Source organism: Nomascus leucogenys, chromosome 3 (genome assembly GCF_006542625.1).
Source record: "Nomascus leucogenys isolate Asia chromosome 3, Asia_NLE_v1, whole genome shotgun sequence".
Taxonomy (NCBI): domain Eukaryota; kingdom Metazoa; phylum Chordata; class Mammalia; order Primates; family Hylobatidae; genus Nomascus; species Nomascus leucogenys.
In genome coordinates, this window is record NC_044383.1 from 129,894,389 (window position 1) to 129,919,131 (window position 24,743).

At 40.5% G+C, this 24,743-nt stretch overlaps 2 protein-coding genes across 3 annotated transcripts in view; both read left to right on the plus strand.

Moving 5' to 3' along the window:
• Positions 1-1,050: 1,050 nt before the first annotated feature.
• LTV1 (LTV1 ribosome biogenesis factor) lies at positions 1,051-21,761 on the plus strand. 2 transcript variants are annotated; one of them, XM_030809789.1, is made up of 11 exons: positions 1,051-1,258; positions 2,266-2,397; positions 3,829-4,002; positions 7,832-7,919; positions 15,310-15,590; positions 15,759-16,014; positions 18,396-18,523; positions 20,079-20,218; positions 20,807-20,859; positions 21,049-21,249; positions 21,379-21,761. In XM_030809789.1, coding segments are annotated over exons 5-11 (891 nt in total). In that variant the 5' UTR covers positions 1,051-1,258; positions 2,266-2,397; positions 3,829-4,002; positions 7,832-7,919; positions 15,310-15,588; the 3' UTR covers positions 21,490-21,761. The 2 variants fall into 2 exon arrangements, with proteins under 2 accessions (XP_030665649.1, XP_003255861.2); XM_003255813.2 differs by having other exon boundaries at positions 15,310-15,451.
• Positions 21,762-22,384: 623 nt separating this feature from the next.
• ZC2HC1B (zinc finger C2HC-type containing 1B) overlaps positions 22,385-24,743 on the plus strand; it is a 75,309-nt gene continuing 72,950 nt past the window's right edge. Inside the window, exon 1 of the mRNA XM_003255812.2 lies at positions 22,385-22,517. Within this exon, the coding sequence (XP_003255860.2) occupies positions 22,490-22,517 (28 nt within the window). The 5' untranslated portion in view covers positions 22,385-22,489. The remainder of the gene's footprint in view (positions 22,518-24,743) is intronic.

Genomic DNA, 24,743 nt, shown 5'->3' on the forward strand with positions numbered 1-24,743 from the left:
GTACAATGGCATGATCTCAGCTCACTGCAACCTCTGCCTCCCGGGTTCAAACTATTCTTCTGCCTCAACCTCCCAAGTAGTTGGGATTACAGGTGCCCACCACCACACCTGGCTAAGTTTTGTATTTTTAGTACCGACAGGGTTTCACCACGTTGGCTAGACTGGTCTCGAACTCCTGACCTCAGGTGATCCACCCGCTTCGGCCTCCCAAAGTGCTGGGATGACAGGCATAAGCCACCGCGCCTGGCCTATTTCTATAATTTTTATTGTAATAAAAGAATAATACTCCACAAATAACAGTGGTAATGCCTGCGGCATAAAGAGACAATCCAAAGTAACTCATTCATTGAGAGGTCACCAGAAACTGGGAAGTTGGGGAAACAAATTTGTAAAAAAGGTCTGCTGATGAAAGTGATTGCATTTACCACACACTTTTGTCCAAGAAAAGCCATGTGAGTGCGCCAACACCGGCCTGAAATCTTCCTAAGAATGCGTGCTTATAGCCTACTTGTTTAAACAGGGGGAGAAGGTTAACATTCAAACACCAGAGATTCTGAATATATTTTATTAGTTCAAATGCCTCTACAGTTAACAGAGTCTCGGGGGTTTGGTTAACAGCGCAGATGAAAGCAGTTCATGAAACAGTGGAAAATATAACCTGATCAAGTCTGACGCAGTCTCCGTTGCTACGGCAACCGACTCCACCCCCCCACCCGGAGAGGGAACCTGAAACTTGGCGACCCCAGCACCCTAGCGGGGTGGTCGCCTCCCTTCCGTGTCCGCGGCTGTTTTTTATGGTCGGGAATAGGTAAGGGACACAAGTCAACGAGGATGCTAGATTCGTCCCCTCTGGTCTCCGTAGAGGGAGCTATAAAAGGAGGTTCGTCCACAAGCAGGAACCCCCCTGTGGCGCCTCAACGTTAAGAACCCCCACGATTCCCTTTCGCCAGCGGGAGACTAAAGGCCGGGAAAGTACAGCCCGCCCAGGGGTGGGAGCCGAGCTAGCCCCACCTCCCGGTGGCTTCTCGCGAACGTGGAAACGCAGCAAGCCTATGTAACTTCCGGTCGCGACCCATCAGCTCCTCGGCGATTGGTCCATTTCCACGGCCGGCTGGGTGACGTTATCGCCGGGTCCTGGGGCTGCACGTGTGGTGAGGCCTACAGAAGCGGCCTTCAGTTGGACCTTGGTCTCCCCGCCGGACTTCGAGGGTGTCATCGCCGCCCCTGCTGGGGGTGAGCGCCGCGCGGCTGCAGCATGGTGAGCAAGACTTGCTTGTTTCGGCGGCCGGGCGCTGTGGTTTTGCAGAGGCCAGGCTGCTTCCGGTAATACCTTGGCTACTGCGGCCTGGGTCTGGGTCATGCCAGAGGCTGCTTGCGGCACAGTACCCCGAAATGGGCAACCCAAGTTACAGTCTCCCACCGCCGAGCCTCCCTGGGATGTGGCCCGGAGAGGAGAATGGCCTTTTTGTTTTACCCCTGGGAGCCTGCAGCCCTGCGCGCTTTCGGTTAACTAAAAGCTGGTGACTGCGGACACAAACGCGCAATCCTGTGCTTGGGGGTCGAGCAGAGGGAGCTGCTGGTCTCCCTCAGCGTTGGAGTGGCAGGTGTCTGCCTGTCTGTTTCCTCTGAGAAAGGGAACTTGTGGGAAAGCATAAGGTTGGGCCCAAAGTAAAGCCACTTAATTGGTTTCCCAGTTTAGAGAATCAAAACGGAATAGCGAAGTAAGAATGTAGAAAGAGATGGTGGATCTTAATAAACTTTAGCCGTTTGTGTCGTGATTTTATTTACTGGTTGGTATATGCTCTGTGTGGAGCTGTCTACTCCAGATTATGTTGTGGCAGGCTTCTTGTCATTCTGGTTCAGTCGGCCAGGGGCCTTCCCTGAGCAGCCAGTGTAAAGTAGCTTTTAAGTCATTTTCACGTCACTGTCTTGTATACATTTTCACGTCACTGTCTTATATTTTCTTCACCGGAAATTATCTTGATTTTCTTGCTAAGAACGGACTTTATCTGACTTTCCCACTTCTGTATTCTCAGTTCCCATAACAAGGTCTGGCACAAAGCAGGTGCTCAAGGAATGTTTGTTGAAGGAAGGTTAAGTATGGATTCTACAGAACACAGCTGATGTTGCCTGCTCCAGAAGTGTAGATTTTTAAAAACTATTTATCTTTAACATGACTACTAAAGATGCATGTGTGGACTATGGAATTATTCTCCATCTTTTTGTTCTGTTTTAATTAATTGTTGTGATTTTGTTCCTTTGAAGCCTCACAGGAAGAAAAAGCCCTTTATAGAGAAGAAGAAAGCTGTGTCTTTTCACTTGGTCCACCGGAGCCAACGAGATCCTTTAGCAGCAGATGAGACTGCACCCCAGAGAGTTCTATTGCCCACACAAAAAGTAGGTCCTGTTGTTTAGCCAGTCAGTTTGTAGGTAGACAATAGTTTTTTTCTTTTTTCATTTTTTTAAATAAATAGAGACTTGTCATGTTGCCCAGGCTGGTCTCGAACTCCTGGACTCAAGCAGTCCTCCCAGCTTGGCCTCCAAAAGTGCTGGGATTACAGGCATGAGCCACCACGCCTGGCTATGTTAATAGTTTTTAATAAATTGTTAGCCAGCTGTTATTCTCAGATAACTGATATTCTGGGAAATAATCTATAAGTTAATTTTCAGTACAATTTGCTGATTTTTACATCATTCATATTATTTTGATTGGGAAGACAAAGTTCTTTATTTGAGATGTTTAAACGAGCAAATCTTGTAGAATAATGGTAAATATTTACCAAAGCACCAGCTACAATGTGGCATGATGTTATTTAGGGCACCGATATATGCTCAAACTGTGCTCTCTCTAAGATCCTGCCGTTTTATAACCACAAACTGCATTTTGCCTCCTGGTTGCTCATCTTAGGAAATGTAAAATATCTGAGCTCCTTGGTTAGCTCAGGGAACTTTGCAAGGGAGCCTCGAAAAGATTGACTTAATGTTAGACTCTACTTATTAAGACTCTTAATGTTAGATTACACTTATTAAGTGTAGATATTATGAAACAGAGTGTTGGGAAACAGAGTATTGGGGGCCATGGGCCATGTTTAGCTTTTCAGTAAAGCCAGTTTTGTTGTATGTTGAGAAGGTTTTTTTTTTGCATATAAATACAAGAAATTGTACTTAACCTTTCAAGGCACCCAAATCTCTGTTGCCCAGGCTGGCATGCAAAGTGGCTCCATCTCGGCTCACTGCAACTTCTACCTCTTGGGCTCAAGCGATCCTCCCACCTTAGCCTCCAGAGTAGCCAGTACTACAGGCACACGCCACCGGGCCTGGCTGATTTTTAAAATTGTTTTGTAGAAACGAGGTCTCACTGTTTTGCCCAGGCTGGTCTTGAACTCCTAGGCTCAAGTGATCCTCCTACCTCAGCCTCCCAAAGTGCTGGGATTATAGGCATGAGCCACTGCACCTGGTCTTTTCTTGTAACCCTCCAAATAGATGATAAAATAAATTGGATGTATATTTCTTGACTCAAAATGTTGCACAGAAATGTCTAGTGGAAGGAGCAATTGTTATTTATTTTTATTGCCCTTTTAAAAGCATGAATGTTTTCATTCCATTTGAGTGTTATGTAGCACTCTGGTTTTGAAGCTGTACATTTCCTGTTTGTCAGGAATTCTTTGTCTTTTTCCCATCAGCCAAAATGTTCATGTGCCATCTGGCTCCTACTTGGAAAGCTGTAGTCATTGTAATATTCCCATGCCTTATCCTTGGGAGGCTTACTGATTCCATTTTGTTTATAGATAAACAGTGAAGAAAGTACTAATTCCATTTTGTTTATAGATAGACAATGAAGAAAGGCGAGCAGAACAGAGGAAGTATGGAGTGTTCTTTGATGATGACTATGACTACCTGCAGCACCTGAAGGAACCATCCGGGCCCTCAGAGCTTATTCCCTCAAGTACCTTCAGTGCACACAACAGGAGAGAGGAGAAGGAAGAAACGCTAGTAATTCCAGTAAGGCTTTTCAGCAATTTAAGTGTGGGAGTGAGGTGAAGAAATCATTTTTAAATCAAGATATCTGTTTGGGGCAAGAAATGGTGTCCGTATGAAGAGCACAAAGATAGACCACACCTCCACTTAAAATTATATATGTGTATGCACGTGTATACCATCAGGAGAGAATAGGTCACGTCCTCTCTGGTGGCAGGTGTCAACAGTAACAGCCTTTTTATAGGTTTAGAACTTTAGATTTATAGACATGGCCATGTTAGACAGCACTTTTCAATAGAAGAAAAGCAGCTGACATTCTATATGTTAACAATAAAACTGTTTTCAGGATCATAAACTCTTGTTCTAAGATAGGACTTAACTTTTGTGGAATATTCAGCTCTTTAACACTTTTGTAAAAGCTACAGGCTACTCATAAGCGAACAGAATGAGTGGATGATAATAACATTCTTGTCTTGTAAACAAATGTTCAGTCCACTTTAATACCTTCTCTTTCAGGACAAATGATAGTACGTGTTTATATGAAATGAGTGCTGTTAGTCTAAGTTCTGTTTTCTCCCCTGTTTATGTTAAGAATGCCCATGTTGTATGCCTCTGTGACCTTATTTTTAATTTGATGTAGAGTAAATTTCTCTGTGGGAAACTTTTATATCACCTAGCACTTCCAAAAAAGGAGACATTCATTAGGTTTATAAGCAAAAGGTAAGAGATACAAAAGGTACCAGTTTACCCTGCTGCTCATTCCCCAATTCTGTCATGGTCTAGGCATTCCTTTCCTTGGGGAAGATGTGATTGTAGTTCTTACAGGCAATAGCTTGTTGCTTAAGGAGACTCAGAAAGGTTAGGTTTCAGGATATCATCCCAAAGAAAGGTAATAACTGCAGTTCCTCGTTCACTAACTAGGTTGTGGCTCTTTTGTAACGCCCCAAATCCCACCACATCTCTGTCGTTCATAGAGAACCAACTTCTTTATTCCTTCTTCCTCAAGGCTTTATTGGTAGTAGGGACTTACTGGCTCACTTGCTTCTGTAACCTATTGAGGGAGAGAACAGGTTCCTTAGTGGCTTAACTTGTTTATCTAAGGGAGAAAATTCTTAGTAAAGTCTTGCCTGGCTTGTATTGACCAGTACAAGACTAACTTTTTGTTGTTGTTGTTGTTGAGACGGAGTTTTGCTCCTTTCGCCCAGGCTGGAGTGCAATGGCACGATGTCAGCTCACCACAGCATCTGCCTCCCGGGTTCAAGCAATTCTCCTGCCTCAGCCTCCCTAGTAGCTGGGATTACAGGCATGTGCCACCGCACTCAGCTTATTTTGTATTTTTAGTAGAGCCAGGGTTTCTCCATGTTGGTCAGTCTGGTCTCGAACTCCCAACCTCAGGTGATCCGCCCGCTTCGGCCTCCCAAAGTGCTGGGATTACAGGCCTGAGCCACTGCGCCTGGTCGTACAAGACTAACTTTTAATCCTTAATTCATTTTGAGTAAAAGCAATCACTAACTGGCTTTTTAACAGGATAAGGCTCTTAAATGGACACTTCGGTGATGTTTACAGGGACAGCTGAATTGTATTTAAAAACAAAAGTGTCGTTGGTTTTCTGTAGAGCTATGAAAAAATATGGATTAGTCCCATGTACTTTTTTTACTTTAATTTGTAACACACCACCAAATTCGAATAGATTAGAAACAATGAATAACCCCTAGAAACAGTGTAAGACAGTGTAAAAAGGCAGTATAGAAATGATTGATGCTTGAGCAGGCCCTGATTTTGACTTGAAAGAAAGAGGGTGGTGCCGTTGTGGAAAGTAGCTGGGCAAATCGTGTATGTGATTCTTTGACTACTTTTCAAGATTTGAAAAATATCTCACAAAGGTAAATTCATTTAACACAAGCTGACCTTGTGTTTAATCCCAAACTTCTAAGGATAAATATCACAAAGGTACCTTTTTAAAAACCTAAAAGACTATGTAGATTTTACTACAATTTTAAGTAATTAATAATGTAATATCCTTAAAAAACATTAAATTGTACAGTTTAAATAGGTGAATTGTATGTGAATGATGTCTTAGTAAAGCTGTTTCCTTAAAAATATACTCTACAGCAAAATAACAGATCTTTGTACATGTTTATGCTACTGAGAAACTCATTTTGGAAGCCATAACATCTTGCCGTGTGTACATTGCCATATGTAGCCTTTACTCATGCGCCTCAGAGGCTTCCAATTCGGAGAGCTTTCTCAGCGAGCCAATGAGGATGCACATTCCAGCTTTGTGCCTCCTCTTGAGCTGAGGATAGGGCAGGTGGTGAGATGCACAGAGATAAATAACACATGGTGATTGTCCTCACATTATCAACTGTTTGGTCAAGGAGAGGAAACAAGCATAAGAACCAGTGAGAGAATGTAGGCTAGCACATGTTTAAGTAGATTGCAGTGTGTGAAGAAGGCGGGAAGTTCACACAAAGGGAAGTTCTAGGACAGTGATCAGAAAGGGCTTCATGTGGGAGGGTGGGAACCAAGCTGGCTACCAAGCGGTGGGTACTGTTGACAGGAGAAGGAACATTTTCAGTCAGGGTGCCGAGACAGTGAGCACTGTGGTTCCATGTCAGGCACGTGCGTGCCAAGTAAAGTGTTTTGCATTATTACATGACTGAGGAATGAACTTGATTTGCATGGTCATATAGAATAACTGACAAATTTGGCTACACAGAGTAGGTCTTGATTTTTATAGGTCCTTGAGAACCAGGGCCTTAAATACAGAGTGAAAAATTGAGACCTGTTAGAAACTCAAGAAGGTCACATGATAAAACTATTAAAGGAGCTTAATCTAGCCATGGGTATGAAGGTTGTACTGGATATAGACTAGCTATATGAGCAGTTGTAGTCATTTATGTTTTGGTTAACTATAAATGAGGTGATGCCCCAAAGAATAGAGTGAAATCACTGTATATAAGAGATTTCAGGGGGACAAAGGACAGAGCAAAATGATTTATACCACCTGAGATTTAAGATAGCCAATTCATTACAAGGGCTCTGCCATTACTAGAGATTAGGACATTATCTCTAGTTTAAGAGGAAAAAGTTTAATTTTGTTTTGAAATTTCAGGCAAGTGGAGTTAAGAAACTCTGGGATTTGAATCCCAGAATCTCACTTACTGGTCATTCTCAGGCAGGTGGGCCATTTAAACTTTCTTAGTTTTCGTTCTTTTACTAAAACATGGTGATACCTCATAGGATCTGAGGGATAAATGGAATAATTTACTAGAGAAAGCATTGTGATGTATTATAGAGAGTTGCTTTTGAGTTTATGATGGAATATACATGTTTAACATATATAAACCTGGAGCACAGGTGAGAGAACACAGAATGTAGTTGTAACAGTTTCCTAGGACTGCAGTAACAAATTACCACAAACTAGGTGACTTAAAACAACAGAAATTTCTTCCTTCATGGTTCTGGAGGTCAGAAGTTTGAAATGAAGGTATCAGCAGGGTTGGTTTTTTTCTTGGGGACTTAGAGGGAGAGGCTGTTGAATGGCTCATTCCTAACTTCCGAAGGTTACCAGTGATCATTCCTTGGAATTCTTTGCCTTATAGAGGCCTCACTCCAATCTGCTGTCATCTGCACATGGCATTCTCCCCTGTGAGTCTCTGTCTTCATGTGGTCTCGTTATAGGACCATGGTCCAGTAAGACCTCATCTTATTATAGTTGAGAGGACCCTATTTCAAATATGGTCAGTCTAAGGTTCTGGATGGACATTGATTTGGGGGGGACTTCAACCCAGTACACTAGTTAAGAAGTATTTCCAAATAAACCTAACCATTGTGCAATTTCTTTTTCAAGAGCACTGGAATTAAGTTGCCTTCATCAGTGTTTGCTTCAGAGTTTGAGGAAGATGTTGGATTGTTAAATAAAGCAGCTCCAGTTTCAGGTATTTTTAATTCGTTTATCTTTTCATATGGATAAATGTATTTTGCAAAACATAAAGAAATGATGTAGGATTTTTCTATCCCCAGTAAAGTATTGAAACAATTGAGATATGTCTGGAATTCAGATCAGGGATTATTAGGAAGGGATGAATGTGATCTTTGTATTTTTGTATTCCTGCCATCAAATCCTTACATCTTTTGAGTTCCCGTTTGGAGAGGAAAGTGGGGAAACTATTCTTGGTAATCTAGTTAGGGGAATTGTAACCTTTACGTAACCTCTTACAAAGACAGTGGTATTCATTATTCATTACTTGTAGTGTAATTTTGAAAAATAATCTGTTGTCTTTCAGAATTTCTCCCCAGAGCATACAGGTATTTTTATGGAAGTTCATTTTGCCATCTACACATATATTGGGGGAAAATTTTTATTTATAATTTTTAGTACCAACACTGTATTTCAGAACAAACACAGAAGTCCACAGAAGTGGTGTTGGTACTTTCTCCTAAGTTGCCTTAATTATTAACTTAACACCTGTCCTGTGGCATTCATTAATTAATTTATTCTACAGATTTTTGAGTTGCCACTGTCTGTGTGGCAGGGTCTTGGGTTAAAACAGAATAAAGCATAGTCTCTGACCCAAGAATTTACCTCATTTGGGAAAAATAAACCATAAATGATAAATTACAGTATAGATGGATATTACTAGTGGAGTGAGTAGCACCAAACCCAGCCTCACAGGGTTGGGCAAGGCTTTCTAAAGAAGGTGATGTCTAGTTTGTTTAAGTAAAAGTTAGGTAGGTGGAAGAAGGAGGGGAGGGGTGGGGACCAGAGGGTGTTCCAGACAGAGGACTGTATGTCCTAAGGCAAGAGAACGTGAATATAGGTAACTGTACACATTTTAGCTTGCCCAGAAGGAAGGGTATGGATTAAAAAGAAATGAGGCCGGAGGGTTAAGTAATGGCCATGTAGCAGAGGGTGTTGGAGGCCATGTCAGATGATAAATTTGGAGTTCAAAGTTTTTCTTGAACTTGAGTTTTTTGTTTTCATTTTCTGCTCCTTGTGGAGCAGGGCTAAGTCCTAAGCAGTGTGCCCAGAGTCAGCCTAGTGTTTTTATAGATGGAAGAATATATCCAAAGAAACAGGTAGGTATTTATTAAAATCTCAAAGTCAGAAAATACTGAAAGTATAACAGTCTAAAAATTGCTCATTTGAGTTATTTTTAACAGGTGAATTTAAAGCCCAGTTTCTTCCTGCAGACAAAAGCTTTGAATTATGCTAGACAAAGTTAAACATTATAGATGTATAATGGAACAATATTTTTACCAGTGGATATTAAAAGAAGCATCATTTCTTTTTTCTTTTTTTTTTTTTAAATTATACTTTAAGTCCTGGGATATATGTACAGAATGTGCAGGTTTGTTACGTAGGTATACACGTCATGGTGGTTTGCTGCACCCATCGACCCATCGTCTACATTAGGCATTTTTCCTAATGCTATCCCTCCCCTAGGCCCCCATCCCCCAACAGTCCCCAGTGTGTGATGTTCCCCTCCCTGTGCCCATGTGTTCTCATTGTTCAACTCCCACTTATGAGTGAGAACATGTGGTGTTTGGTTTTCTGTTCCTGTGTTAGTTTGCTGAGAATTATGGTTTCCAGCTTCATCCATGTCCCTGCAAAGGACATGAACACGTCCTTTTTTATGGCTGCATAGTATTCCATGGTGTATATGTGCCTCATTTTCTTTATCCAGTCTATCACTGATGGGCATTTAAGTTGGTTCCAAGTCTTTGCTATTGTGAACAGTGCTACAATAAACCTATGTGTGCATGTGTCTTTATAGTAGAATGATTTATTATCCTTTGGGTATATACCCAGTAATGGGATTGCTGGGTCAAATGGTATTTCTAGTTCTAGATCCTTGAGGAATTGCCACACTGTCTTCCACAATGGTTGAACTAATTTACACTCCCACCAACAATATAAAAGCGTTCCTATTTCTCCACATCCTCTCCAGAATCTGTTGTTTCCTGACTTTTTAATGATTGCCATTCTAATTGGCGTGAGATGGTATCTCATTGTGGTTTTGATTTGCATTTCTCTAATGACCAGTGATGATGAGGTTTTTTTCATGTTTGTTGGCTGCATAAATGTCTTCATTTGAGAAATACCTGTTCCTATCTTTTGCCCACTTTTCAATGGGGTTGTTTGTTTTTTTCTTGTAAATTTAAGTTCTTTGTAGATTCTGGATATTAGCCCTTTGTCAGATGGATTGATTGCAAAAATTTTCTCCCATTGTGTGGGTTGCCTGTTGACTCTGATGATAGTTTCTTTTGTTGTGCAGAAGCTCTTTAATTTAATTAGATCCCATTTGTCAATTTTGGCTTTTGTTGCCATTGCTTTTGATGTTTTAGTCAAGAAGTCTTTGCCCATGCCTGTATCCTGAATGGTATTGCTTAGGTTTTCTTTTTTTTGAGACGGGGTCTCGGTCTATCGCCCAGGCTGGAGTGCGGTGGCGCAATCTCGGCTCACTGCAAGCTCTGCCTCCCGGGTTCACACCATTCTCCTGCCTCAGCCTCTCCGAGTAGCTGGGACTACAGGCGCCCGCCACCATGCCTGGCTAATTTTTTGTATTTTTAGTAGAGATGGGGTTTCACCGTGGTCTCGATCTCCTGACCTCGTGATCCGCCCGTCTCGGCCTCCCAAAGTGCTGGGATTACAAGCGTGAGCCACCGCGCCCGGCCTTGCTTAGGTTTTCTTCTAGAGTTTTTATGGTTTTAGGTCTTACGTTGAAGTCTTTAATCCATCTTAAGTTAATTTTTGTATAAGGTGTAAAGAAGGGGTCCAGTTTCAGTTTTCTGCATGTGGCTAGCCAGTTTTGCCAACACCATTTATTAAATACGGAATCCTTTCCCCATTGCTTGTTTTTTTTCAGGATTGTCTTGTCAAAGATCAGATGGCTGTAGATGTGTGGTGTTATTTCTGAGGCCTCCATTCTGTTCCATTGGTCTATATATCTGTTTTGGTACCAGTACCATGCTGTTTTGGTTACTGTAGCCATGTAGTATAGTTTGAAGTCAGGTAGTGTGATGCCTCCAGCTTTGTTCTTTCTGCTTAGGATTATCTTGTAAATTACTTTGGGCATTATGGCCATTTTTATGATACTGATTCTTCCTATGCATGAGCATGGAATGTTTTTCCATTTGTTTGTGTCCTCTCTGATTTCTTTGAGCAGTGGTTTGTAGTTCCCCTTGAAGAGGTCCTTCACATCCCTTGTAAGTTGGATTCCTAGGTATTTTATTCTCTGTAGCAATTGTGAATGGGAGTTCACTCATGATTTGGCTCTCTGTTTGTCTATTATTGGTGTATAGGAATGCTTGTGATTTTTGCACATTGATTTTGTATCCTGAGACTTTGCTGAAGTTGCTTATCAGCTTAAGGAGATTTTGGGCTGAGATGATGGGGTTTTCTAAATAGACAGTCATGTCATCTGCAAACAGAGACAATTTGACTTCCTCTCTTCCTATTGGAATACCTTTATTTCTTTCTCTTGCCTGATTGCCCTGGCCAGAACTTCCAATACTGTGTTGAATAGGAGTGGTGAGAGAGGGCATCCTTGTCTTGTGCTGGTTTTCAAAGGGAATGCTTCCAGCTTTTGCCCATTCAGTATGATACTGGCTGAGGGTTTGTCATAAATAACTCTTATTATTTTGAGATATGTTCCATCAATACCTAGTTTATTGAGAGTTTTTAGGATGAAGGGGTGTCGAATTTTGTCAAAGGCCTTTTCTGCATCTATTGAGATAATCATGTGGTTTTTGTCATTGGTTCTGTTTATGTAATGGATTACGCTGAACCAGCCTTGCATCCCAGGGATGAAGCCGACTTGATTGTGGTGGATAAGCTTTTTGATGTGCTGCTGGATTTGTTTTGCCAGTTTTTTATTGACGATTTTCACATTGATGTTCATCAGCGATATTGGCCTGAAATTTCCTTTTTTTGTTGTGTCTCTGCCAGGTTTTGGTATCAGGATGATGCTGGCCTCATAAAATGAGTTAGAGAGGAGTCCCTCTTTTTCTATTGTTTGGAATAGTTTCAGAAGGAATGGTACCAGCTCCTCTCTGTACCTCTGGTAGAATTTGGCTGTGAATGTGTCTGGTCCTGGGCTTCTCTTTTGGTTGGTAGGCTATTGCTGCCTCTATTTCAGAACTTGTTATTGGTCTATTCAGGGATTCAACTTCTTCCTGATTTAGCCTTGGGAGGGTGTATGTGTCCAGGAATTTATCCATTTCTTCTAGATTTTCTAGTTTATTTGCATAGAGGTGTTTATAGTATTCTCTGATGGTAATTTGTATTTCTGTGGGATCAGTGGTGATATCCACTTTATCATTTTTTATTGTGTCTATTTGATTCTTCTCTCTTTTCTTCTTTATTAGTCTGGCTAGCAGTCTATCTATTTTGTTAATCTTTTCAAAAAACCAGCTCCTGGATTCATTGGTTTTTTTGAAGGGTTTTCGTGTCTCTATCTCCTTCAGTTCTGCTGTGTTTTAGTTATGTCTTGTCTTCTACTAGGTTTTGAATTTGTTTGCTCTTGTTTCTCTAGTTCTTTTAATTGTGATGTTAGGGTGTCAATTTTAGATCTTTCCTGCTTTCTCCTGTGGGAATTTAGTGCTATAAATTTCCTCTTAAACACTGCTTTAGCTGTGTCCCGGAGATTCTGGTATGTTGTGTCTTTTTTCTCATTGGTTTCAAAGAACTTATTCATTTCTACCTTATTTTTGTTATTTACCCAGTAGTCATTCGGGAGCAGGTTGTTCAGTTTCCAAGTAGTTGTGCATTTTTGAGTGGATTTCTTAATCCTGAGTTCTAATTTGATTACACTGTGGTCTGAGAGACTGCTTGTTATGATTGCCATTCTTTTGCATTTGCTGAAGAGTGTTTTACTTCCAATTATGTGGTCAATTTTAGGGTAAGTGCAGTATGGTGCTGAGAAGAATGTATATTCTGTTGATTTGGGGTGGAGAGTTATGTCACTGTTTATTAGGTCTGCTTGGTCCAGGGCTGAGTTCAAGTCCTGAAGATCCTTGTGAATTTTCTGTCTTGTTGATCTGTCTAATATTGACAGTGGGATGTTAAAGTCTCCCGTTATTATTGTGTGGGAGTCTAAGTCTCTTTGTAGGTCTCTTAGAACTTGCTTTATGAATCTGGGTGCTCCTGTATTAGGTGCATATATATTTAGGGTAGTTAGCTCTTGTTGTTGCATTGTTCCCTTTACTATTATGTAATGCCCTTCTTTGTGTTTTTTGATCTTTGTTGGTTTAAAGTCTGTTTTATCAGAGACTAGGATTGCAACCCTTGCTGTTTTTGCTTTCCATTTGCTTGGTAAATATCCTCCATTCCTTTATTTTGAGTCTGTGTGCATCTTTGCACGTGAGATGGGTCTCCTGAATACAGCACACTGATGGGTCTTGACTCTTTATCCAATTTGTCAATCTGTGTCTTTTAATTGGAGCATTTAGCCCATTTACATTTAAGATTAATATTGTAATGTGTTAGTTTGATTCTGTCATTATGGTGCTAGCTGGTTATTTTGCCCGTTAGTTTATGCAGTTTCTTCATAGTATTGATGGTCTTTACTATTTGGTATGTTTTGCAGTGGCTGGTACCAGTTTTTCCTTTCCATATTTAGTGCTTCCTTCAGGAGCTCTTGTAAGGCAGGCCTGGTGGTGACAAAATCTCTCAGCATTTGCTTATCTGGAAAGGATTTTATTTCTCCTTCACTTATAAAACTTAATTTGGCTGGATATGAGATTCTAAGTTGAAAATTCTTTAAGAGGGTTGAATATTGGCCCCCACTCTTTTCTGGCTTGTAGGGTTTCTGCCGAGAGATCCACTGTTAGTCTGATGGGCTTCTCTTTGTGGGTAACCCGACCTTTCTCTCTGGCTGCCCTTAACATTTTTTTCTTCATTTCAACCTTGGTGAATCCGACGATTATGTGTCTTGGGGTTGTTCTTCTCGAGGAGTATCTTTGTGGTGTTCTCTGTGTTTCCTGAATTTGAATGTTGGCCTCTCTTGCTAGGTTGGGGAAGTTCTCCTGGATAATATCCTGAAGAGTGCTTTTCAACTTGGTTCCATTCTCCCCATCACTTTCAGGTACACCAATCAAACGTAGATTTGGTCTTTTCACATAGTCCCATATTTCTTGGAGGCTTTGTTTGTTCCTTTTCATTCTTTTTTCTCTAATCTTGTCTTCACGCTTTATTTCATTAAGTTGATCTTCAATCACTGATATCCTTTCTTCCACTTGATCAATTCGGCTATTGATACTTGTGTATGCTTCACAGAGTTCCCTTGCTGTGTTTTTCAGCTCCATCAGGTCATTTACGTTCTTCTCTAAACTGGTAACTCTAGTTAGCAATTCCTCTTACCTTTTTTCAAGGTTTTTAGCTTCCTTGCATTGGGTTAGAACATGCTCCTTTAGCTCGGAGGAGTTTGTTACTACCCACCTTCTGAAGCGTACTTCTGTCAATTCATCAAACTCATTCTCCATCCAGTTTTGTTCCCTTGCCGGTGAGGAGTTGTGATCCTTTGAAGAGAAAAGGCATTCTGGTTTTTCGAAATTTCAGCCTTTTTGTGCTGGTTTTTCCTCATCTTCTTGGATTTATCTACCTTTGGTCATTGTTGTTGGTGACCTTTGGATAGGGTTTCTGTGTGGACGTCCTATTTGTTGATGTTGATGCTGTTCCTTTCTGTTAGGTTTATTTCTAACAGTCAGACCTCTCTGCTGCAGGTCTGCTGGAGTTTGCTGGAGGTCCACTCCAGTCCCTGTTTGCCTGGGTATCACCAGCAGAGGCTGCAGAACAGCAAAGATTGCTGCTTGTTCCTTCCCCTGGAAGCTTTGTCCCAGAGGGGTACCTGCCAGATGCCAACCAGAGCTCTCATGTATGAGGTGTCTGTCGACCCCTGATGGGAGGTGTCTCCCAGGCAGGAGGCACAGGGGTCAGGGACCCACTTGAGGAGGCAGTCTGTCCCTTAGCAGAGCTCAAGCACTGTGCTGGGAGATCTGCTGCTCTCTTCAGAGCCGGCAGGCAGGAACGTTTGAGTCTGCTGAAGCTGCGCCCACAGCCGCCCCTTCCCCCAGGTGCTCTGTCCCAGGAAGATGGGAGTTTTATTTATAAGCCCCTGACTGGGGCTGAGGCAGCATTTTTTTTCCTGTTTTTGCCTTGTAGTGGTCACTCTTTATTCATCACTAGACTGAACTTAGTTCTTAATCATTCTTTTATCCTCAATATATTAATAGACTCTTGGCTATCATGGGTCCTTATATTGTGAGTTAAGTGAATGAATTGTTGCTATCTTGGGAATTATTGCTCAATTTTTGTTTTCCTTCTAGGACCTCGACTGGATTTTGATCCTGACATTGTTGCAGCTCTTGATGATGATTTTGACTTTGATGATCCAGATAATCTGCTTGAGGATGACTTTATTCTTCAGGCCAATAAGTCAACAGGAGTGGAAGAGGGAATGGATATACAGTATGTGTGGTTTGTTTCAAAGCAGAGATGATGACCTAAGTGTTACTGCTTCAGTGGGATAGTAACCATAGAACGTTACAGTTGGAAGAGACCTTCAAGAGCATTTAATCTGAGACTTCTGTATTTTAGAGCAGAAAATGTGAGATTCATTGCTTTTCCTACCAAACCAGATTGATCAAACACCCTCACTCTTCCTGCCTAGACAAGAACCCTTCCTGAAATACCTTCCAATTTTACTTGTGTAAAGTGGTTTTGTTCTGTTACTTTTTAAGTTGTTTTGGTAGGTAATTTATGACCTTTACTTTAGGAAATCTGAGAATGAAGATGACAGCGAGTGGGAAGATGTGGATGATGAGAAGGGAGATAGCAATGATGACTATGACTCTGCAGGCCTATTGTCAGATGAAGATCGTATGTCTGTGCCCGGAAAAACTCACAGAGCTGTAGCAGATCACTTGTTCTGGAGTGAGGAAACAAAAAGTCGCTTCACGGAGTATTCGATGACTTCCTCAGTCATGAGGAGAAATGAACAGCTGACCCTACATGATGAGAGGTTTGAGAAGGTAAGGTCCCCACATAAGGGATGCTTTAGTACTATGATAAATTTTTTTTTTAATACCTGTCAGCTTTAGCCCAGGTTGAAGTGCTCACCAACCACAAAGTCAATCATAGGAAGTTTACAACTACCCAGCTATAGGTTCGTGTAGCCAGCATAAAGCAGAAGGGTATCAGTGCAGTACAGGAGCACAAAGACTGCAAAGGGAGCATAGAACTGTGCAGAAGAAGAGTAATTGCTTAGGAGAATGTGACTTTTCCAATTTACATCACACACTTAACACCTGGAGGTGGCTCAAATGATGCCTCATTCAACCTGAATGGATAACCAAAAGTAGCTGTAATAGTTTTATTCTCAGTAACTGTGGTAGGACAACTCACTTGAGTTTCTATTTGGCCCTTAAAACCCCTAGAAGTGGCCCTTAAACCCTCATCATCTCTAATGTTGTGCTTCTTTATTATGTATGTCATATATAGATTTGTCTCAGATTAGAATGTGAATTCCCCAAGGGCAGAGAGTTTTTTATATTTTGCTCACGATATATCCGAAAGCCTAAAATGGTGTCTTGGCATGTAGTAGAAGTTTAAAGTGTTCCATAAATGATAAATGAATGAAGGAATAGTTTCCTTCAAAGTGAGTCTAAAGATAGAAGTAATCCACTCGAGGACCTTGATGAAGCCGAGCGGGTTGAGGTTGATCTGGAAACTGGACCATCCTCTGGCCAAGTCAGCTGATCCGCCCGCGAGCTAAGTAGATGTTAGGCGCCTTGCTGTTTGCTTTGTTTTTTTTTTTTAAAGACAGATTGGGACCCAAAGCTAAAACTTTTGAGTGTTGAAAACAGCGTATCTCTTTATTAAAACAGAGCGTAAAAGCACCTTAGTTATTGTTGTTTTCCCTTTACGTATTCTATGAGGCCAGTCACCCTAGTTTTGATTCTGGAAAGAACGTGTGTAGGTCAAAAGGAGTTGGCTGATCAAACATTCTTATTTTCCCCCTTGAATTCTGACCTCCTGATTCTGAATTTCTCCAACAGTAATCCATAAGATGCTATATTTCTGAAGTATTGGCCTGATTGAGCACATCAAAATTCCATTTCTTTCCATTTCTCATCTGGTGTTTTCAGACATAACTAACACTGAGGAACAGAATGGAAGTAGAGTATAAGACACTTTTGAAAGCTTGAATTTTCATATACTGTATTTGGTTCTGTTGTAACAGATTAGCTCCAGGGTTTATAATCCCAGCCTATAGACTGTTTATACAGGTTTTTAATCCCACCTATCCTGTTGTTTGTTCTGTAGCACATAACACCTCCTAACATCATCTCTAATGTTGTGCTTCTTTATTATGTATGTCATGTATAGATTTGTCTCAGATTAGAATGTGAATTCCCCAAGGGCAGACAGTCTTTTGTATTTTGCTCATGGGTACATCCAAAACCCTAAAATGGTGTCTTGGCATGTAATAGAAGTTTAAAGTGTTCCATAAATGATAAATGAATGAAGGAATAGTTTCCTTCAAGGTGAATCTAAAATAAAGGCTCTTACCTTGCTACCTTCTCACCTAATACTATTTTCCCTCTTCTCTTGAGGGAGAAGCAAACTGTTGCTACAAATCTCACTCTTCAGGAGATATATCCCCCCCTATTTACTCTTTGTCAAAGCTTAACAGTGTCAACACCATTTGCATAATATAGTAATTATTGTCTAAACAAGAACGAAATATATACGTTAGTAGGAGAATTTTCAGTTGCACAATCTTTTAGTTTGCATAACTAAGGAATTTGAAAATATCTTCAGGCTAGGCATAGTGTCTCGTGCCTATAATCCCAGAACTGTGGGAGGCCGAAGCAGATGGATCACTTGAGCCTAGGAGTTTGAAACTGTCTTGGGCAATGCAGACCCTGTTTCTATTTAAAAAAATAAATAAAATAGCCTGGTGTGGCGGCATGTGCCTGTGGTCCCAGCTGCTTGAGAGGCTGAGGAGGGAGGATTGCTTGAGCCTGCAGTGAACTATGATCGCGCCACTGTACTCCAGGCTGGGAGACAGTGAGATACTTAAAAAAAAGAAAAAGTATCTTGAAAAATGTTCTGACGTAATTTGTGCTGCCTAGCATTTTGTTCTCCAAGCTGAGTGGAATAATGCCTTTCATTTACATGTTAAATGGAAGCCTATTTTTAGTCTAAATGTAAGTCTTAAAGTACTGAGCAGAAATATCTTCCACATCCTATTGTTGCATTAAATCCCTACTGATATTTTAATGGTAATTGTGATAGTACCTGAATAACTATTGTGTAAGAATAAAGTTAATGTAAAAACATTTTTAAGTGTGTAGTCTTACTGAGTACATTTGCTTTTCATGGTATCTTTTCTCTGTTTATATTCAAGTTTTATGAGCAATATGATGATGATGAAATTGGAGCTCTGGATGATGCAGAATTGGAAGGTTCTATTCAAGTGGACAGCAATCGCTTACAGGAAGTTTTGAATGACTACTATAAAGAGAAGGCAGAGAAGTACAGTGACTTTTCTTTCCTTGTTTAGCTGTTCTTTTTTTAAAAAAAAAAAATTCCAAAGAAAGGTCTATAGTATAACTGAATTGAGGAAAAAATTAACCTAGTCAAAATCCATATGAAGAAAATGAAAAAGGAAAAAAGAAAAGGGAAAAAAAAAGATAGGAGGGGGGAAAAAAGAAAGTGGTACATTCTCCATAAACTTTGGCTTATGTATAGCTCATTGTTTTGCCTACATTTTGGTGTTAAGTGTTCTGAAGTAGAATGTAATGGGAATATACGAGGAGCCACTTTCTCCATATCTTTGACTGGAGAAGAGTCATGGTAGAATGTGTATTCGTTTTTTAATTTTTTTTTTTTTTTTTTTTGAGATGGAGTCTTGCTCTTTTGCCCAGGCTGGAATGCAGTGGTGCGATCTCAGCTCACCTGCAACCTCTGCCTCCCAGGTTCAGGTGATTCTCCTGCCTCAGCCTCCTGAGCAGATGTGATTACAGGTGCACGCCACCATGCCCAGCTAATTTTTGTATTTTTAGTAGAGATGGGGTTCCACCACGTTGGCCAGGCTGGTCTCAAACTCTTGACCTCATGTAATGTGCCCGCCTCGGTCTCCCAAAGTGCTGGGATTATAGGCGTGAGCCACTGTGCCCGGCCAATTTTTAATTTTTTTTTACTTTTATTTATTTTGCTTAAAAGTTTTGTTTTGATAGAAGCATGAGTATTATTAGGGTGTGAAATGTAAGGACAGGCCGGGCGTGGTGGTGTACACCTGTAATCCCAGCTATTTGGGAGGCCGAGACAGGATCGCTTGAACCTGGAAGGCGGAGGTTGCAGTGAGCTGAGGTAGCACCACTGCTTCCAGCCTGGGTGACAGGGCGAGACTCTGTCTCAAAAAAAAAAAAAGAAATAAAGGGACACATTCCCTTGGAAAATAAGATGGTGTTTCTAGTCTTTTGTGCTGAAGAATTATTCCAAGTATACGCTCTTTTCATCTTTCTGAAATGCCAGGTGTTCTGAGAAGTAGGTATTTACATCTCGTGGAAAGATAAGAATTTGTCTCTCCAGCTGGATTAGCGGAACTGACCAGCCAGTTATTTTGGCAAATCAGCATCCACATCAAGGTGACTCTTCTCTGAGAGAAACTGATGAAGCGTTCAAATCAGCTAGAAAGTTCTGATGTTCCATGATCACTATAGTATATAGATCCCATAGCAGAACAAGAAACTATACAGTTTGAGTGAAATATTTGAATACTTTGCAGAGACAGATGAGTTATGCTTTTTTAGGCTTTAAAAACCTGTTTTCTTAGGAAGCTGCCTTGGAAAGACACAGCTAGATGTTACCTTCCTATCAGCTGAGTGAATGTCCAAAACTCACTGGAGGGAAGAGGCAGGGCTGGGTAGAACAGAGTTTGACAGAAAATGACGGATGGGTCACTGGAATATGTGCATTTAAAATACTGGTTTTTTCCACAGCTAAAAATTGCGGTTTTAGTGACATAGTATAATAATAAGTCATTTTCCCCCCTCTTGGTCTTCACTTTTAAAATCTCATCTAAAAGTTCTGTAAAACTGAATACCATTGAACCCTTGGAGGATCAAGACCTGCCAATGAATGAGCTTGATGAGTCTGAGGAGGAAGAAATGATTACTGTAGTCCTTGAAGAAGCCAAAGAGAAGTGGGATTGTGAATCTATTTGTAGTAAGTATATTCACTTTACGACAGTAATTTTAAAGTATTAAAGTATATCAACTTTAGGCTGGGCGTGGTGCCTCATGCCTGTAGTAATCCCAGCACTTTGGGAGGCCGAGGCGGGTGGATCACCTGATGTCAGTTCAAGAGCAGCCTGGCCAACATGGTGAAACCCCGTCTCTACTAAAAATACAAAAATTAGCCAGGCATGGTCGCGGGCACCTGTAATCCCAGCTGCTCGAGAGGCTGAGGCAGGAGAATAGCTTGAACCCAGGAGGCGGAGGTTGCAGTGAGCTGAGATCACGCCATTGCACTCCAACCTGGGCAACGAGCAAAACTCTGTCTAAAAAAAAAAATATCAACTTTGAAAAAATACATATATTTTAATAAGAGGCTTTTAGGAAATTTATGAAAAATTATTTGGAAAGAGTAATATTCCAATACTGAGGTGTAAGCAATTTATAAAACATTGATCAGAGACTCCAGTGTTATTTTGCACTATGAAAACGCAAGGTCAGAAATATAGTAGGAATTCAGTAATGCTTTGTGGAACTGAAAACGTGCTTACTGATGCATGACTTTTATTTGTTTGTTTAGGTACATACTCAAATTTATATAACCATCCACAGCTTATCAAGTATCAACCAAAGGTAAGTCCTAGTGTGCTGAGCTATTTGAAGGATGCAGTGCATAAAAAATAGAGTGCACATTTTCACACAGTAACTTTTCATCTTTGTGGCTAGGGTGATATTAGAGAAAGCATCAACAGTATGTCATTAATGAGCTATTTTTTAATAGGAATGAGAAATAACTCTAGTACCATTTTATCTGTATTTCAGCCCAAACAAATTCGAATATCTTCTAAAACAGGAATACCTCTCAATGTCTTACCAAAGAAAGGACTCACAGCAAAGCAAGCTGAAAGAATACAGATGATTAATGGCAGTGATCTTCCTAAAGTATCAACTCAGCCACGTTCTAAAAATGAAAGCAAAGAAGATAAAAGAGCAAGAAAGCAAGCTATAAAAGAAGAGCGCAAGGTAAAATATATTTTTCAAATGTGAGATTTACAAAGAGCTGGTGGAGGGGAAATTAGGGGAATTTTGTAAAAGCAGTCTGTATCAGTTTAAAGATATGAATAATACAAGTATATTCTTGTACTTAAACAGGAACGAAGAGTGGAGAAGAAAGCTAACAAATTAGCATTTAAACTGGAGAAAAGAAGGCAAGAGAAAGAGCTGCTGAACTTGAAGAAGAATGTTGAGGGTCTAAAGCTATAGACAGTGGAGCATACAGGGCAAGGTATTTTATTAGGGGCTCCTCATCTTTAGTCATTGACTAGAACCTTCAGAAAGACAAAACTGTTTGCCATTTTTACTGGCAGATAATATTTGTATTATTTTTTTCCAGCAAGTGTCCCCTGCCAACCATCTTGTAAATATTGTAATGTTTTAATTTTTAATATTATAAGCTTACATTTGCTCTGAAATAAATGACTTCATGAATGTGAAATGTTTGGATAAATTAAAGGAAAATATCTTCATAACTTGAATGGAATTGGTGTATTCATTTATTTGTATGGTTGTCATAGTTGTTTTTTGCAGATGTTTTCAAATATTTCTTTGAATCCTCTCCATGCCTTTTCAGGAATTACATGGTTTAATTTGCTGTAAATAGAAAAGTGGCCTGGTTAAACTCAATTTTGAAATGCTGACTTTATTCTGTTTAGTGTAAGATGAGTTTTTCTGAGAAGGTTCCACTGTTAGGAAGCTAAGTTTTCCCTTGCTGTATACAAAGGACTATTTCAAAAGTGTGGCAAAACTGAATATTAAGGTTCTTAAGATTCATATTTCCTGTTATATTACTGGATGACTTGCTTTTGGGATTTAGGAACAGTGAAGGCAGGAAACAGAATAGTCAAGGAAATAAGAAAACTTATTTGGCTTCAATGAGTCCCTAGTTCAAAATCAGAAATATTTATTTCAGTTTAAACTGGAGAGTTTGTCTTTTCAACATTAGTTAATGCTTGGAACCATTCATACTTGATTAAAATACATAGTTGAAAACTTTCTCTGTTTTTGATGAGTTGATTTTTGTTTTAACTGATTTAAACTTTTTCAAGGTTTAGGCAGTGACATCATCACAATTGTTGATTATTTGGTAAACTGTGACTTCTTGCAACAGATTCGTGGCCCTGGTTTATGTTCTTGACCTAGTATGTTGTTATCTGGACTGGGCTATAAAAATCTGTGAACACTGTTGCTCTGAGTTAGGAACAGAATGGCTGGGGCAGAACCATTTTTGGCAGGTGAGCTGCACTTGATATCTAAATTGTTAGAAAATGCCTTCATCTGTAATCATTTGTTTATGGCTTTTCCAAAGCTGGTAGGTATTAGCTTGTTCTACCATGTGTGATCCGTTTAAATCTAAGTATTGTAGGATTTTTAAAGAGTTGTCAAAACTGATGGCATTAGGTATTCTACCAACATTGGCTGGAAAAAAATCTTGACTGAAGAGCTTGTCATTGCAGAAGTAGGATACTGGAGAGAATGTATTTAAATGCCAACCTGTGAATTAAAGGGTCAGATGATGGTTTATGTCAATATTGAGAATGTAAGTACTAAAAGGATTGGCCATTTATTTTGCTAGCTGTCTCAACTGAAGATTCTCAAAAACGGTAAGAGTCTTAATAGGCATTGGATGTTTCTTTGTCATGTTACTCAAATGCTGTTTTATGAGGTGCTAACTTCACTGTGTTTAAATCCATATATTATATATTTGGCAATTAAGAGAAAAAGACTAGGCCATGAGTCTTGATGAAGCATATTGTGATTTAGGCAGATTATACTCCAAACTTAAATATTTTAATTTTATTCTGAAGAACAAATTCATGATACTTTAAATGAATTTTCTGATATCTTGGTTCTCTAAAAATCTATAAATGATGATTGGGAACTGAACATCAAAGCTCCATGCTAAATGTTGGGAGCCCAAGAGATCGGAGGGTTTTTGCCTTCAGGAGCCACATGGTCTGAGGAGGCAGGATAGGTGCAGTGAAATGTAACTGGCAATACTATCACTGTGGTAAGTACCACTTGTAATGAGAATCTTGGTACTTGCTGTTCCCCCGGAAGTGCTTTCGCTGCAGACAGACCTTCCTCATGGTTGGTGCTCAGCTGTCACCTTCACTATAGGCTGTTCCCTGAGCTTGTATTTAAAAATACTGCACGTATCCCTCCCCTGCATCCTTGACCCTCCCTCCCTGGTTTATGTTCTCCACAACATCTGTTGACGCAGAGGACTGTTTTTCAGTCTCCTCTCGCAGGACAAACCCTGAAGGCGCAGTGTTTTATTTATTGCTTTATCCTTAGGTCTGGAAGGGTGCCTGGCATTCAGTATACAGTCACAAAGTAGTGTATGAATGAATGGATAGATGGGAAAGATTTCAGAAAAGAATTAAACGTAGAAAGAACTATAGCAGGGCCTAGACTCACTGGGGTTAGGGAGGAGAGAAAGGCCTAAGAGATCCCAGGCAGGGGGCAAAATCTCGAAGAATTTGTATCTTAAACTTTTTTTTTTTTTTTTTTTTGCCAAGACGGGTCTTGCTCTGTCGCCCAGGGGAGTGCAGTGGCGCGATCTCATCTCACTGCAACCTCCAGCTCCCGGGTTCAAGCGATTCCCCTCCCTCAGCCTCCCGAGTAGCTGGGATTACAGGTGTGCACCACCATGCCCAGCTAATTTTTGTATTCTTAGTAGAGACAGGGTTTTGCCATGTTGGCCAGGCTGGTCTCAAACTCTTGACCTTATGATCTGCCTGCCTCGGCCTCCCAAAGTGCTGGGATTACAGGCATGAGCCACCAACACCCGGCCCACCTATTTTGTTTAAGTACTGCCTGTGACTGGTGTAAAACCACTTGGATATCGTAGTACCACAGATGCTCGTGGTGGGATTATGCCCTGATAAGCCCACCATAAGCTGAAAACATGGTAAGCCAAAAATGCATTTACTACACCTAACCTACTGAACATCATAGCTCAGCCTAGCCTACCTTAACTTGCTCAGAATACTTTCCATTAGCCCACAGTTGTGCAAAATCATCTGGCAATACAGCACGCTGTAGTTATCAATTTGCCCTCGTGATCACATGGCTGACTGGGAGTGGTGGCTCACTACTGCCGCCCAGCATCACGAGAGGATTGTAACACTTTCTACTGAATACATATTGCTTTCTCACCATTATGGAAAAATTGTTAAGTTGAACCATCATAAGTTGAGGACTGTCTGTACTGTTACTTTACAAGTCTTAAGTGTCTGAAGTGCAGTTACCGCTTGTGTGATTACCTGTGATGCCCTGTATCTACATCTCCATTTTGATGTCATCAAGTCACCTCAGTTGAAAGAACTCTAACCTCTTGTAGCTTCACTGTTATATTTTCAATACTTTTATGTTACTTCTTCATGTGGGTTGACATTGGTATGCTTTATCAGTCTTGTTCCAGTTAAAGGGCAGAGAAGGTAGAAATTCTAATGGCC